The following is a 15,297-nucleotide window of genomic DNA, read 5'->3' as shown; positions in this document are numbered from 1 at the left end:
GAGCAAAAAAAAGAATCTCCATTTCCCCATCACCATACTTAATTCTATATACTATAATTATACTTAAGTTTGTGACCTGCTACCCACTGTGACAATTTTTCCAGGAATTGAAACACATAATCTGATTTTTTTTTTAACTTTTTTTTTTTTTTGAGAGAGAGAGAACACTTGTTAGAGCAAGTGATAGAGGAGCAGAGAGAGAGAGAGAGAGAGAGAGAGACAGAGAGAGATTGAATCCCAAGCAAGCTTTGCACTCAGCGCAGAGCCCAACACGGAGCTCAATCTCACGATCTTGAAATCGTGACCTGAGCTAAAATCAAAAATGGGAAGCTTAACCAAGTGAGCTACCCAAGCACCCTTAATCTAATTTTCTTAAAGTAACTATTATATGGAGATGGTTTTATAACTTTACGTGACTTTATATATAATGATGACAGATTAAATCATCAATAAAGCATATGACTATTCTGCTTAATCCTTCTTTTGTAATTTTTGCCCCCCCTTTTTTTTTTTTTTTTTTTTTAAGTAATCTCTAGGGGCATCTGGGTGGCTCAGTCGGTTAAGCGTCCGACTTCAGCTCAGGTCATGATCTCACGGCCCGTGAGTTTGAGCCCTACATCGGGCTCTGTGCTGACAGCTCGGAGTCTGGAGCCTGCTTCAGATTCTGTTTCTCATTCTCTCTCTGCCCTTCCCCCGCTTGTGCTCTGTCTCTCTCTGTCTTTCAAAAATAAGTGAATGTAATCTCTACATCCATTGTGTTCAATCCCTTGACCCGAAGATCAGCGGTCACACGTTCTACCAACTGAGCCAGCCAGGTGCTCTTATAATTTCTGCTTTTTTACTGCAGTGTTCAACCTATGATTTTTTTGAATAGATGAACTAAGAAAAAAAACTTACAAGCATAAAACTGATGGTTTTGATGGGAAAAATTTCAAAAGTTATTCTTTGCAAGAAAAGAAAAAATTTTAAAATAAGATAAACATGAATTATAATTCTCAAGAAACATGAAATTACAAGCCAAGTAATAACAGATTTGGTATTTTGAAAGGCGTATAGTGCTATAAATTAGCAAACCTTAGTAAAATAAGGGTATTGATTACAAAAACAAGAGAATCTAAATTGTGCAGTAGAAAAATCTAAGGGGCACCTGGGTGGCTCAGTCTGTTAAGTGTCCGACTTCAACTCAGGTCATGATCTTGCGGTTTGTGAGTTCAAGCCCCATGTCGGGTTCTGTGCTGATAGCTCAGAGCCTGGAGCCTGCTTCGGATTCTATGTCTCCCTCTCTCTCTGTCCCTTCCCTGCTTGCTTACTCTCTCTCTGTCTTTATCTCTCTCAAAAATTTAAAAATTTTAAAAATGAAGAGAAAAATCTTAGCAGTTCAGTAATTAGGGGGAAAAGAGTTATCACAAAGAGATCCCATCAAAAACTCCAGAATCAGGGGCGCCTGGGTGGCACAGTCGGTTAAGCGTCCGACTTCAGCTCAGATCATGATCTCGTGATTTGTGAGTTCGAGCCCTGCGTCGGGCTCTGTGCTGACAGCTCAGAGCCTGGAGCCTGCTTTGGATTCTGTGTCTCCCCTTCTATCTGCCCCTCCCCTGCTTGTGCTCTGTCTCTGTTTCTCAATAATAAATAAACATTTTTAAAAATTAAAAACAAAAAACAAAAAAAATTCCAGAATCACTTGAATGTATTCACAGGTAAATTTTTCTAAACCCTTAAAATAAGATAACTTCTAAACATTTCAAAAATGAAGAAAGAAATGGGTAGCTACCCTTGTTCATTCAGATACAGATACCTTAGATTCCTATTCTTCATATAAACACACCCTCTTCATTCAGTAATATAAATGTCAAGTCCTTAATACTAACAAATAAAAACCATCCTTCACCAAAAGAATAATTCTTTTGTTCCTAATAATCCCTAGGTTCTAATATTGGTAACATTGTCTTGGAAGTTTTATCTAGTATAATGATACAAACAAGAGTCAGAGGCAAAACATTTTGCCTGGAGGAATATGATGAATCTGCTTAGAAGTCTGTTAATTAGAAGTTAGTAATAGTGCTGGGTAACTAGACTTTCTGCATCAGAATCACATTGCACACTTATTAAAAGCTCAGATTCTTGCCAGTATACCACTCCCAACCCCTATCAGAATTGTTAGAGGTGTTATTTGTTAATATGCAGTTGTAGAAGCTCTCAGGTGATTATTAGGCATACTGATATTTAAAGATTGCTGAAAAAATCCCATTTACAGTAGCAACAAAACAAATTTTGCTGTGAAACTAACTTGAGTTGTACATGGTTGATAAGAAAGAAAAAGCTACAGAACTGTTAGTAGATACATATTTTTTAAATCTCAAGTAAAAGTAGATACATATTTTTTAAATCTCATGTAAATATATTAAGATCTCTGTTCCTAGAAGGAAAGATTTTTTTTTTTAAGTTTATTTATTTATTTTGAGAGAGACAGCACGAGTGGGGAAGAGACAGAGAGAGAATCCCAAGCAGGCTCTGCACTGTCAGCACGGAGCCCAACATGGAGCTCGAACCCACAAAACCGTGAGGTCATGACCTGAGCCAAAACTGAGAGTTGGACGCTTAACCAACTCATCCACACAGGCGCCATGGAAAGATGCTTAGATATCAATATTCACCAAGATAAATTGAGATTTATTATAGCCTTAGCCAAATCCCAAGATAATAAAAATTTTTCTCCAAAATAACAGGTGGATAAAAAGTATTGTAAAATAGGAGTGTTAGGAGAGGTGGATAAGAAGCATATGTATTATCACTTAAATCAGCATATTGGAAGCATTCTGAAGGGTCCTTCATGTAACAGACATGCTTATCATAAATGATTTACTCAAGGCAGTACAAATGTTCCAATCTTCACGGTCTTTGCTGAACTTGACATTTAGCAATTTTTTTTAATGTTTATTTAGTTTTGAAAGAGAGCGAAAGAGACAGAGTGAATGGGGGTGGGGCAGAGCGAGGGGTACAGAGGATCTGAGGCAGGCTCTGAGCTGACAGCAGCAAGCCCGATGTGGGACTTGCACTCACGAACTGTGAAATCATGACCTGAACCAAAGTCCGATGCTCAACAGACCTAGCCACTCAGGTGCCTTGGCATTTAGCATTTAAGACATATGTTCATCAACATTTGTAATATTTTTACAAATGTGTTTGTGTTTATTGTACTTGTTACAGTAATTACACAAATATTATGAAGTCAATAAAATATGAGCATAAAAATTTCTTTGAAAATTTTCCATTAAAAAAAATCATTGAATATGAGTTGCTTTAAAAACTTGACTCTCTAGGGGCGCTTGGGTGGCTCAGTCAGTTAAGGGTCTGACTTCAGCTCAGGTCATGATCTCCAGTTTGTGGGTTTGAGCCCCGCATCAGGCTCTGTGCTGACAGCTCAAAGCCTGGAGCCTGCTTCAGATTCTGTATCTCTCTCTCTCTGCTCCTCCCCTGCTCACTCTCTTTCTCTCTCTCAAAAAATAAATAATAAACATTTCTTTAAAAAGTTGACTCTCAGGGCAGTGCACCTAGCTGGCTCAATCAGGAGAGCATGTGACTCTTAATCTCGGGGCTGTGAGTTCAAGCCCCATGTTGGGTGTAGAGTTTACTTTAAAAATAAAAAATAAAAAGCTAATTCTCAAATTAGAGCAAAGCAGTAAAAGATTGAATAGGACAAAAATCATTAAAATGATAAGGTTTCTGCATATGGATTACAAATCCAATCTCCTTAACATCTCACTTTCACTTAAACAAAACTGGTAGGACAGATAATGGCTTAAGAGGTTAATTTATATGACTGACTCATAGGAAACCCCTCTCAATGGGGTACTGCATCATATGATTGGTGAATGGCAGTACATTTATACATTAAGTAAAATACATGCTTGAAGTATATACATTTTTTAAATTCCTTGCTTTAACTATGTTACCCTACCACTACCCATCCTAATTATATTGGCCAAGAGAGATTTTTTTTTTGTAATAATGAAAAATGCCAGTGATTCAAATGTGACATTTGAAACATATTATCAGTAGAACATAATGTGGTGCTCACAGATACACCCATTATATATAAAATACAGTATGGGAACGCCTGGGTGGTACAGCTCAGTTGGTTAAGCATCCAACTCTTGATTTCAGCTCAGGTCATCCATCATCTCAGTATGTAAAAGCACAAAACAGCTAGGACAGTGGACAGAGGGTTAATATGGCATAGCAGGAGTTAAGAGCTTTTCTGTCAAACTTCATTGAATAATGGTGCTTCCCTTTTCTAGTTATCCCTTTGGATAAGTTACTTGATATCTCTAAATTTTTATTTTTTGTTAGTAAAATGAAAGCTCTAACTTCACAGAAGTTTCTATGGGAATTAAGCAAAAGAAACCACATCAGTGTACCTGGCATAGTACACAGCTACCAGTAGGTACTTGTCCCATCCATTGTTCATGGTTGTAGATAATTGGTGAGAAACCTTGGTAGAAAACTAAATCTTACCAAAATAAATGCAAGTGTGAAGAAAGTTAAAACAGATTAATAAATAAATAATTCTCTAAATGTTGAAATAATAAAAGAATCAGTAAGCTTTCTTTGACCATATAAAAGTTAAGCTTTTATGGTAAGGTTTAAATAAAAGCTCTAAGCTAGTAAAAGTATTTGTTACTAATATTACAGGCAGTAATATTTAAACAGCTTATAAACATTAGGTCTTTAACAAATGAATTGCCTTAGAGTATAGATAATTCACACAAAAGAGTAAAGTTGTAGGAAAACAAGTTCATCTTCTTTATCAAGACTACCATTAGTCTCCACATTAGTAACTTTTGTCTGATTTGGCAAAGTTTGGAGTCAAGTTGATATTAGCCGCTATTCCTACTAGCATGGTAAACTCGTACAATCCCTTCAAAAGAAAATTCCATGGTAAATTTTCACATTTACTTAAAATTGAAGAGCTCTTCCTCTTGGGGTCTTTAAGCTCGTAAAGGAGTCGTTCATAGGCATATTTGAGGAAACTGCTGTGGTAGCTTTTGTGAAAAAGAGGGTCGTGACACTTGGACGGTTAGATTACATTTGCACTGAGGCCTGGTCATTCTCCTAACAGGAAAGCTTTCTAAAGCTTCTTTTTAAATCTACCACAATTGCTTTGCAGTATGTTTGCATTGTATAGACCACACCTTTTTGTCACTGACTTTTTTTTCTACCCTTTGTGCCTTTACCTCATTGATTCTTCAAGTTTCAAGACTTTGGATTAAGTGGTACTGGAACCAAACCTGGGTAATGCTGATACTGATACTGAAGCCACAAAATTACTCATCTTAACTGCAAAGCCTTTGCTTACCACCTCAATATAGGTTACATTGGCGAAGCTATGGGGCTTATTCCACAAAAATTCCAAAACTTATGCTGACCTTAGGTAAATACCTAGCATTAGTTAAGTTTCAAAACTCCTTTCTTGAAATGTCCTATAGTGATTGCTTTCAAGCTTTTAAATTTTGTCAAGTCTAATCTTCTCAGGCAAGCTCTCTGATTTCTGGTCCCTGAGTCTTTTTCCCCACTTCTGTCTTGCTACTTTGGTTCTCAGCTGAGGCAGCCACCCTCACTTCTCACTGCTGCCACTGAGCTGCCTTTTAGGGGAGTTCTGCCTCCATCTGCTCGTAATGCCTCCTTTCAGAGCCATTCCCTTCAGTGAAAAGTGGTAAAACATGGCTTTCTCTTAATAATTTGCAACAAAATATTTTTTTTAGTGTCTAAATAGTTAAAAGAGTTTCTTGCCAGTGATAAAGATTGATAGAGGAGACACTTGGTGTCTGTAAGTTTTTTGCTTTTTGTTTTTTTCTTTTTTTCTTTTAAGAAAATAAACTGGCTTGGTACCTTATGGAATTGAATAGTCATTTTATTGACTGTCCAAAGGATACCTTTGGCTCTTATTTAGGTAAAGCCGTAACCCATGTGCCTTAAAGGCCACTCTAATCCTGGCAGCAGCAGTAGCAGTAGCTGAGAACACCCTAATCTGTCTTTTCCTTTCTTTTCCTCACTTCTAACTATAGGGAAAGCGTCCACAGCGCACAAAGGCAGAATTGCAGCCTAGGTGGATGTCTGACCACCTGTCCGTCAAATCCATCAAGCAAGAGGTGAGTGTATGTGAGAGTAGAGAGGAGTTTTAAGTGTTCAAAAGGATTGTTCCATTTTTATTTCAGGTACTCCTTTTATTCCTACTTTTTAATTTACCTTTACCTCAATTTCTAAATCTCAGACTTTTATGGAGCATTCTTATACATGAGATGCACTTTTAGAAAAAGAAGTCATTAAAAAGTAAGATATGACATTGCACTCTTTTGGATCTTAACAATTAATTTCCAGTGATGATAAACATATACATATCTAATATAGGTGAGAATGATAAGCACTATAATAGATATCTATGTAGTAGAAATTCATGACTGCAAAAATGGAAAAAATTAGTAGTGGGCAAAGAAAGGGGAGTTGAGGCAAGCAGAACTATACTTCACCTGAACCTTGGAGAATGACTAAGATTTTGATGGTGGATAGTGGGGGCAGAAGAGTAATACACAAGAATAATATAAACAAAGCACAGAGGCATGATGATATATAAATGTGGTAAAAGAACAGTATATATTTGGATGTGTCTGGCATATAAGATGTGTTGTTACATATAGTGGAAGAAAATGCCAGAATGATGAAATTTTTGAGTCTCCGGACTCTCAAGCTTATATTTTCAATAGACAGGCAGTAGTTAGTGAGGTTATGTCATTAGAGCTTTGTTTTAGGAAGCTACCTTTCTGGTCACACCATGATAAATGATTTTTTAAGGAAACACTGGACAGTAAGAAATCCATTAGCAGTGTACTTCCAGCAGGAAAGAATAGTGGAATCCCTGCTACTGAAAATGTAGGTCTAAAATGGAGGAAATGAGGGGTGCTTGGGTGGCTCAGTTGGTTAAGTGTCTGACTTCAGCTCAGGTCGTGATCTCACAGTTCGTGAGTTCGAGCCCTGTGTTGGGCTTGTGCTGACAGCTCAGAGCCTGGAGCCTGTTTCAGATTTTGTGTCTCCCTGTCTCTCTGCCCCTCCTTCTCTCTCTTCTCTCAAAAATAGATAAACATTTAAAATAATAAATAAAATGGAGGAAATGGTGGAGGTCGGGGAGTGGCAGGTGAGGGTCATTAGTGCATGAGGGTCATTAGTATCATGGTACTTGCTGTTTTGAAAAATATGACAGTTGGGGCGCCTGGATGGCTCAGTCGGTTGAGCGTCCGACTTCAGCTCAGGTCATGATCTCGCGGTCCGTGGGTTCGAGCCCCACGTCGGGCTCTGTGCTGACAGCTCAGAGCCTGGAGCCTGCTTCAGATTCTGTGTCTCCCTCTTTCTCTGCCCCTCCCCTGCTCATGCTCTGTCTCTGTCTCAAAAATAAATAAAACATTAAAAAAAATTAAAAAAGAAAAAGAAAAATATGACAGTGAAAGAAAACAAATTGTGAAAAAGTAAAGAGGAAGCAGGGTTGAGGAGAGCTTGTGGAATTTTCATTTTTTTAAATTGAGATGTAGCATGGACATGAAAGATGTCCATGAATGAGAAAGAGACTGCATGTAGCTGACTCTGGTAAGGTGAAGTGCCTACGAAGCAGGGCCTTGCCATGGAGTTTCTCCCGTTTCTCCTAAGTTAAAGACACAAACTTTGATGGGGCAGGAAAACGTTAGGAGTTCACATTGGATGTTCATCTATCCTCTGAAGGTGAGAATGGAGATCTAATGAAGACACAATATTTAGGTCAACAACTAATTTATTAAAAAAAGGGTTTCCCCACATCCAGAAGCCGACTATGTTTGGGCATTTTCATTTTGTACCATAGTTTAGGGTAGTTAAATGACTTTAGCAGCACACGTATAGGAAGGGACAAAATTGATACTTACATTTACTGAAATTTAAAAATTGTCAAGGTGGTAAAGGAATGTGAGGCCAAAGGAACTTGATTGCAGGTGATGATACATTTGATGCTGGAAGTCCAATAGGAGAGTGGAATTCAGGGAGAGACAGTCACAATGAAAGCACCCAGCAAGTGATTTCCCTAGATCCCCCTTCCCAGTCTGTGAAGGTTATATAGAAGGTGCCTTGTACTCACGGCCCTCAATCCTCTGAAACCTCCATTTCCTCACTCTTCTTTTACCAGAGGTTTTTCTTTGTTGCTAATTTCAATCTCAAATCCAGACTCTGTGCTGGGCAGTTCTTACAGTCTCTGTACTTTTTAACTTTTTAATGCCTTTTAGCATTATGTTTTGTTGAATATCACATAGTTTAGTGGTCTTAGAAAGTATGGAGCTTCTTACTGCCTCAGAGTAATGTTTTCATGACTTAAATTCAGGTGACAGCATAATTTGTTTTACAGAGATCTTATCATTAACTAAATACATTCTACCTTGAGCCTAAAAAAAGGAAAAAATTAATTTATAAATTTTTATTTACTTAAATATATTTGCATGTAACCTTTATTTCTGTTTTTCAGTTCATAGACATGTTCTTGCCAGTAGATAAATTGCCCAACTTTTAATGATTGGCAATTCTGTCATGACTGACTTCAGTCTCCCCAGTCTCTTCTTTCCTATAGCATCATTAGTTTCGGAATGGCCTTTGGTAATTGGTATCCAGCCATAGTTCTCAAATGGTTTTCTAGCTCCTTTTGTTTTGTTGTGTCCTCTCCACTTTCTTCAATACCTTAAGAGTTAACACCTCTTTGAAAGTTCTCTTTCCTATTTTCTGTTCATTGTCCCTGTACTGAGTCCTAAATGCCTTAATGTACATTTCACATTACATAGTAATCTGAATACAGACCTAAAATTTGTTTTTCATGGCTGTAAGCAAAGCTTACTTCAGATACTAAAATTTCTTCTTTTAGTTATTCTTTGTAATATTCTTTTTTTTCTGTTTTCTTTAGTTTTAGTTGTAACTAACCATGGAATTGTAGAGCTCCTGAATATCTGTTCCGGTACCCAGTGTCCTAGAGAAAACCTTAGATGTGTTATGAGTTTTGTGCTTTTGTTTAAGCAGCAGAGAATCATCAGGCCATTAAAACCTTTTAGGCAGCATGTCTGACCTATATTGGTTACCTAGGAGTCCAATCTTTTTGCCTCAAAAAGTCTTTTAATTGTGACTCCTGGGGAAAATATTAGCGAAGGGAGATAGTCTTTCTAAACTCTGAGATTAGGGCTGCATTGGTTATTTTTGTCAGGACACTCTGGACATTACTCTTACTAGGGACCTCTTTGTGGTGGTATGGTCTCAAGTGTGCTACTAAAGGTGGCAAGGGTGCCAGGGTGTCTGATAACCTGCCCTGGGTGAGGGGGGAGCACGGAAGGGGAGTCTAGGCACTGCTTCAACCGGATTCTATTTATAATACTTTAGAGGATTTCAAAGTGGTGTCTCTAATTAGCTTCTCATTAAAATCCCCCCCTTGATTCTAGCAGGTCTCTTATCTATAAAACATTTAAAAAATAAAAAAAATAAATAAAGAATTTAGATCCCCCCCCCCACTTATACAACTGACCACTTATAAAGGAAAAACAAATGCAGTGTCAAACAGCATAAGAATTTTGTTAACTGTTCAGGGTTTTTTTGTTTTGTTTTTGTTCCTTTGGTTGTACTTGTTCTTTAAACTCTTAGTGTTTAAACTATTAAAAATTAAAACATTACTAAAAGTGTCTCCAGGCAGTGAGTCCGATCCTTCAGTGGTATTTTCATTAATATTTGCTTTAGCTTGGGGTGGTGTACTGCTGGAAATGAGAACAAAAATTTTTAATTTTTTTTTAATGTTTATTTATTTTTGAGAGAGAGACACGGAGTGTGAGCAGGGGAGGGGCAGAGAGAGAGGAAGACACAGAATCCAAAACAGTCTCCAGGCTCTGACCTGTCAGCACAGTGCCTGATGCTGGCTCAAAATTCAGGAACGGCAAGATCATGACCTGAGCCGAAGTCAAGACACTTAACCAACTGAGCCACCCAGGCACCCCAAGAACAAGTTTTAAAACAGATTCTTGGTACATAGCATGGATTTTTTTTTCAGATTTGTATGATGCAATTTGTATAAAATAATAATTGTTGAGAATTCATATCAGATAAGAACTGCTGAAATTATAGCACATGATGAAACAAAGCCACACACCAATTTACATTCCCACCAACAGTGCATGAGGGTTTCCTTTTCTCTGCATCCTTGCCAACACTTGTTATTTCTTGTCTTTTTAATGATAGCCATTCTAACAGGTGTGAAGTAATAACATCTCATTGTGGTTTTGATTTTCATTTCCCTGATGATTAGGAATGTTTCATGTACCTGTTGGCTTTCTGTGTCTTTTCTTTGGAAAAATGTTCAGGTTCTCTGCTCATTTTTTTTTTTTAATTTTTTTTAATGTTTACTTATTTTTGAGAGAGACAGAGACAGAATGCAAGTGGGTTAGGGGCAGAGAGAGGGAGACACAGAATCTGAAGCAGGCTCCAGGCTCTGAGCCGTCAGCACAGGGCTCGAACCCACAGAGCTGTGAGATCATGACCTGAGCCAAAGTCAGGCGCTCAACTGACTGAGCCACCCAGGCGCCCCCTCCTCATTTTTTTTAAGAAGAAAAAGATTGGGGTTTTTTTTGCTATTGAATTGTCTAATAAGCTTTTTTAATATGCTATAAATTTAAGTTACTCAACTGTTGTATCTTACATGCTTAGCATAAATATTAATTCATTGAAAACACAACTGAAGAGATACATACTGTGTAATTCCAGTCATATGACATATTCAGAGCAAGTAAATCCACAGAGACAGAGCAGATCAGTGGTTGCCAGGTGCTGCAGGAGTGGGGAGTAAGGACTGGCTGGCTGATGGGTTCAGTGTTTTCTTTTGGGGTACTAAAAATATTTTGCAACCTAATGTAGGTAGTGGTTACATAACATAGTGAATGTACTAAATACCACTGAGTTATACACTTCACAATTGTTAATTTTATGTGAATTTCACTTTGATTTTTAACAAAAACTTACTGAGAGTAAGTTTTATATAGTTTTTAAATGATGTAGGGCCTCTGATTTAGCAGAAAATTTTTTACATCTGTAATTATCCCAAACTTTGGGATTCCTGCTTCATTGTTACCAAAATAACTTAAGCTATTTATAATCAATTTTTAGTACCTCATCTTAAAAAATCTGCAAGTTCTGGGGTACCTGTGTGGTTCTGTCAATTAAGCATCTCACTTCAGCTCAGATCATGATCTGGCCTTTTGTGAGTTCAAGCCCCACATCTGGCTTGCTGCTGTCAGTGCAGAGCCCACTTCAGATCTCCCCCCACCACCACCACTCTCTTGCTCCTGTGCACCAGCTCTCATTTACAAAATAAACATTAAAAAAAAAATTTTTTTTTTTTTTTTTTTAAGTAAAAAATCTACATGTTCTAACCTTTGGGTACTTTAACATATTTTAATTTTTGACTTTTAACAGGGATCATATAGAGGGAGTAAAAAGTCAATAAAAATTAGATCATTTCAGAATATGTAATACTAGTTCATTCCCCCTTACTTGGGAAGGAGTTATTTTAAATCCGGAAGAATTTACCTGCTCTTCAAGAAAACTTGGTGGACTACATTAAAAGACTATAGTACTCTAACAATTCACAAATCATCAGTACTACACTTTTACCTATTTGCTTCAGGCTCTTTTTCTAGGCATTTATTACAAAACTGGCATTTTTTTTTTAATGTTTGTTTAATTTTGAGAGAGAGAGAGAAACCGAACTCAAGTGGGGAAGGGACAGACAGAGAGGGAGACAGAGTCTGAAGCAGGCTTCAGGCTCTGAGCTGTCAGCACAGAGCCCAACAAGGGACTTAAACTCACGAACCGCAACATCATGACCTGAGCTGAAGTTGGACCCTTAACCAACTGAGCCACCCAGAGGCCCCTAGCGTTCTTGATTTTTATATCCAAACTATCCTCCAAACCACCCGTGCTCCAACAAGTTGATAGCATTCACTTTACCACATTTTTACAAATGTATCACCTTTTATCATCCTTCACTATTTTGTAAGTGAAAATGCTATTTTAGGAGAAGATATTTGCAAACAACATATCAAATAAAGGATTTTAGCATCCAAAATCTATAAAGAACTTACCAGACTCAACACCCAGAAAATAAATAACCCAGTGAAGAAATGGGCAAAAGACATGAATAGACACTTCTCCAAAGAAGACATCCAGAAGGCCAACTAAAACATGAAAAGATTCTCAACATCACTCACCATCAGGGAAATACAAATCAAAACCAGAGTGAGATACCACCTCACACCTGTCAGAATGGCTAACATTAACAACTCAGGCAACAACAGATGTTGGCAAGGATGCAGAGAAAAAGTATCTATTCTGCCCTGCTGGTGGTAATGCAAACTGGTGCAGCCACTCTGAAAGACAGTATGGAGGTTCCTCAAAAAATTACAAATAGAACTACCCTACGGCCCAGCAATTGCACTACTCGGTATTTATCCAAGGGATACAGATATGCTGTTTTGAAGGGGCACATGCACCCCGATGTTTATAGCAGCACTATCAACAATAGCCAAAGTATGGAAAGAGCCCAAATGTCCATTGATGGATGAATGGATAAGGAAGATGTGGTATATATATACAATGGAGTATTACTCGGCAATCAAAAGGAATGAAATCTTGCCATTTGCAACTACGTGGATGGAACTAGAGGGTATTATGCTAAGTGAAATTAGTCAGAGAAGGACAGATATCATAGGACTTCACTCATGAGGACTTTAAGAGACAAAACGATGAACATAAGTGAAGGGAAGCAAAAATAATATAAAAACAGGGAGGGGGACAAAACATAAGAGACTCTTATTTATGGAGACCAAACAGGTTGCTGGAGGGGTTGTGTGAGGGGGGGGGATGGGCTAAATGGGTAAGGGGCATTAAGGAATCTACTCCTGAAATCATTGTTGCACTATATGCTAACTAACTTGGATGTAAATTTTAAAAAAGAAATTAATTAAAATATGAAAAAAAAGAAAAGGCTGTTTTACTTTTCTTTTTGATCATGGATGTGGTTTATATATCTCTTCTGAATTTGATATTCATGTTCCATTTGTTTTGTGGGGGGGCTATTGTTAATTGATTTGTAAGGTATCTTTACATAGTAAGAATAATACTTTGTTGGGGTGCTTCGGTAGCTCAGTTGGTTAAGTGTCTGTCTGACTTCAGTTCAGGTGATGATCTGCCTGTTCAGGTGTTCAAGCCCCACATCAGGCTGTTAGCCCCACATAGGCTCTTAGCTATCAGGCTCTTAGCTCTTAGTCTGCTTCGGATCCTCTGCTTCCCTCTCTGTGCCTCCCCCCTCTTAAAAATAAACAAACATTACAGGAGTCTGGGTGGCTCAATCGGTTGGGTGTCTGACTTCAGTTAAGGTCACGATCTCGCAGTTGGTGAGTTCAAGCCCTGCATCAGGCTCTGTGCTGACAGTTCAGAGCCTGGAGCCTGCTTCAGATTCTGTGTCTGCCTCTCTCCCACTGTGCACTCGCTCTGTCTCTCTCTCTCTCAAAAATAAATAAACATTAAGGAAAAATATTTAAATAAATAATAAATAAATATTTTTTAAAAAACAATAATACGATCACCCGGGTGCCTTAGTCAGTTAAGCATCCAACTTCGGCTCAGGTCATGATCTCACAGTTCGTGAGTTCAGAAACCTTTGTCGGGCTCTGTGCTGACAGCTCAGAGCCTGGTTCCTGCTTCAGATTCTGTGTCTTTCTCTACCCCTCCCTCGCTTGTGCTCTGTCTCTCTCTCAAAAATAAATAAACATTAAAAAAAAAATTTAAAGAATAATCATATTCGTTGCAAAAAGAATTTTATAGATATTCTTTTGGTTAATTAAATAATTAACTTTTTCACCCCTTCCATCGTCTTCAAACATGAAACACCTCCCATGTTTATTTACAGATGATTCTTATGTGACTTAATGCTTCCATTCATAAGTCATTAGCTTGAATTGCTTTAGTCCTTAATAAAATGCTGACCCTAATTAATATCCCCTTGTGCTGGTTGAAGGAAGAATATTTCACATGTTCTCACCTGCTATCCTTTGGCAAGGAGAAGCAGAATACACACATACATTATATAGAAACCACTACAGTTTTATTCAAGTGAAATAATTCCTTTGACCAGGCTTAGTTTTCCTCTCCTCCACTTCTCCCATCCTATCAGTTGTTAGGGGTATCTGTTCCATTATAACTTCTCAGCTGGGTTGCAATAATTAAGGACTTGGGGGGGGGGGGGGCAGCTACTTATGTAATGGAGAGAAGGTGCTTAACTAACATTTAGCAGGCAATGGCTAGATTAGCATTCTTCAGAAGAATGTTCCTTAATGTCAATAGCATCCCCATTTCAGAAAAAATATCCAGTGTATCTCAACTACCTGCTCTGGTTATAGGATAAAGATTTTAGGAAACTTCCTTTAGTTTTACAATGTTAGGTGTGATAATGGTTATTTTGTTTTTCGGTTTGTTTGGGTGTTTTGGGTTTGTTTTTTGGGTTTTTTTTTTTTTTTCCCATATTCATCTCTCCTTTCTCATTCATTTTAGATTTTTACCTTGTAGGTAACAAACTTAGGCTCATAGAATTTGAAAGGTCAAGTGACTTTGGGAAGGTCTACCATCTAGGCAAGAGCACTTCTGAATTCTGCGTCAAATGAGAATCTGAACTTGGTTTCAAAGACCATAAAGAAAATAATAGAAAATTTTAATCAGAGCACTTTCAGTGTTCAGTGGAGACTTATAAGTGACTTGTAAAGGTCAATATGCATTTGTCTCTTTTCTCCCTTTAAAAAGAGCACTTGTGTAATGTCTATGGCATAAAATTTTTTGAAAATGTATCCAGTACAGCAGATTCCTTAGGTCTTCTTACTACCAAAAAGATGTGTGATGAAAAGCTTCACATTCCTGATTAAGGTTTCCTTAAAATGGAATAGTTAATGTTATCTTTTCTGTGAGGGTATTGTGAATTCTCCCTTTGTTGATACTGGATTCATTTTTCTGTCTCTGCAATTCTATATACAGGGAACAGTTACTCTTCAATAAAAATTTTTCTTAAAAGTTCTAGCTTTCACATCACAAAAGGCAAAGGAAGAATTGAAAATAAACAATTTCAGCCCTAGCTTCACTATTCTGGTTTACAGAATGGCTTGGAACTAGTTATATTGGAAAATATGCAGAGTAAAACTTTCATACATTATGATG

General features: G+C 37.6%; 1 protein-coding gene across 5 annotated transcripts in view; it reads left to right on the top strand.

Moving 5' to 3' along the window:
• The window catches only part of LOC106965477 (chromatin remodeling regulator CECR2), a 180,552-nt gene that overhangs the window by 128,957 nt on the left and 36,298 nt on the right, over positions 1–15,297 (top strand). For 4 of the 5 annotated variants that reach the window (XM_053225571.1, XM_027073897.2, XM_027073895.2 and 1 more), the window contains exon 8: positions 6,066–6,149. The exons of the other annotated variant lie outside the window; for it this stretch is intronic. In XM_053225571.1, coding sequence (XP_053081546.1) covers positions 6,066–6,149 — 84 coding nt within the window. The remainder of the gene's footprint in view (positions 1–6,065; positions 6,150–15,297) is intronic. 5 annotated transcript variants of the gene reach the window in all.

This window comes from Acinonyx jubatus, chromosome B4, assembly GCF_027475565.1.
Source record: "Acinonyx jubatus isolate Ajub_Pintada_27869175 chromosome B4, VMU_Ajub_asm_v1.0, whole genome shotgun sequence".
Taxonomy (NCBI): Eukaryota; Metazoa; Chordata; class Mammalia; order Carnivora; family Felidae; genus Acinonyx; species Acinonyx jubatus.
The sequence above is the reverse complement of the archived record's forward strand: the minus strand, read 5'-3'. Positions and strand labels throughout refer to the sequence as shown.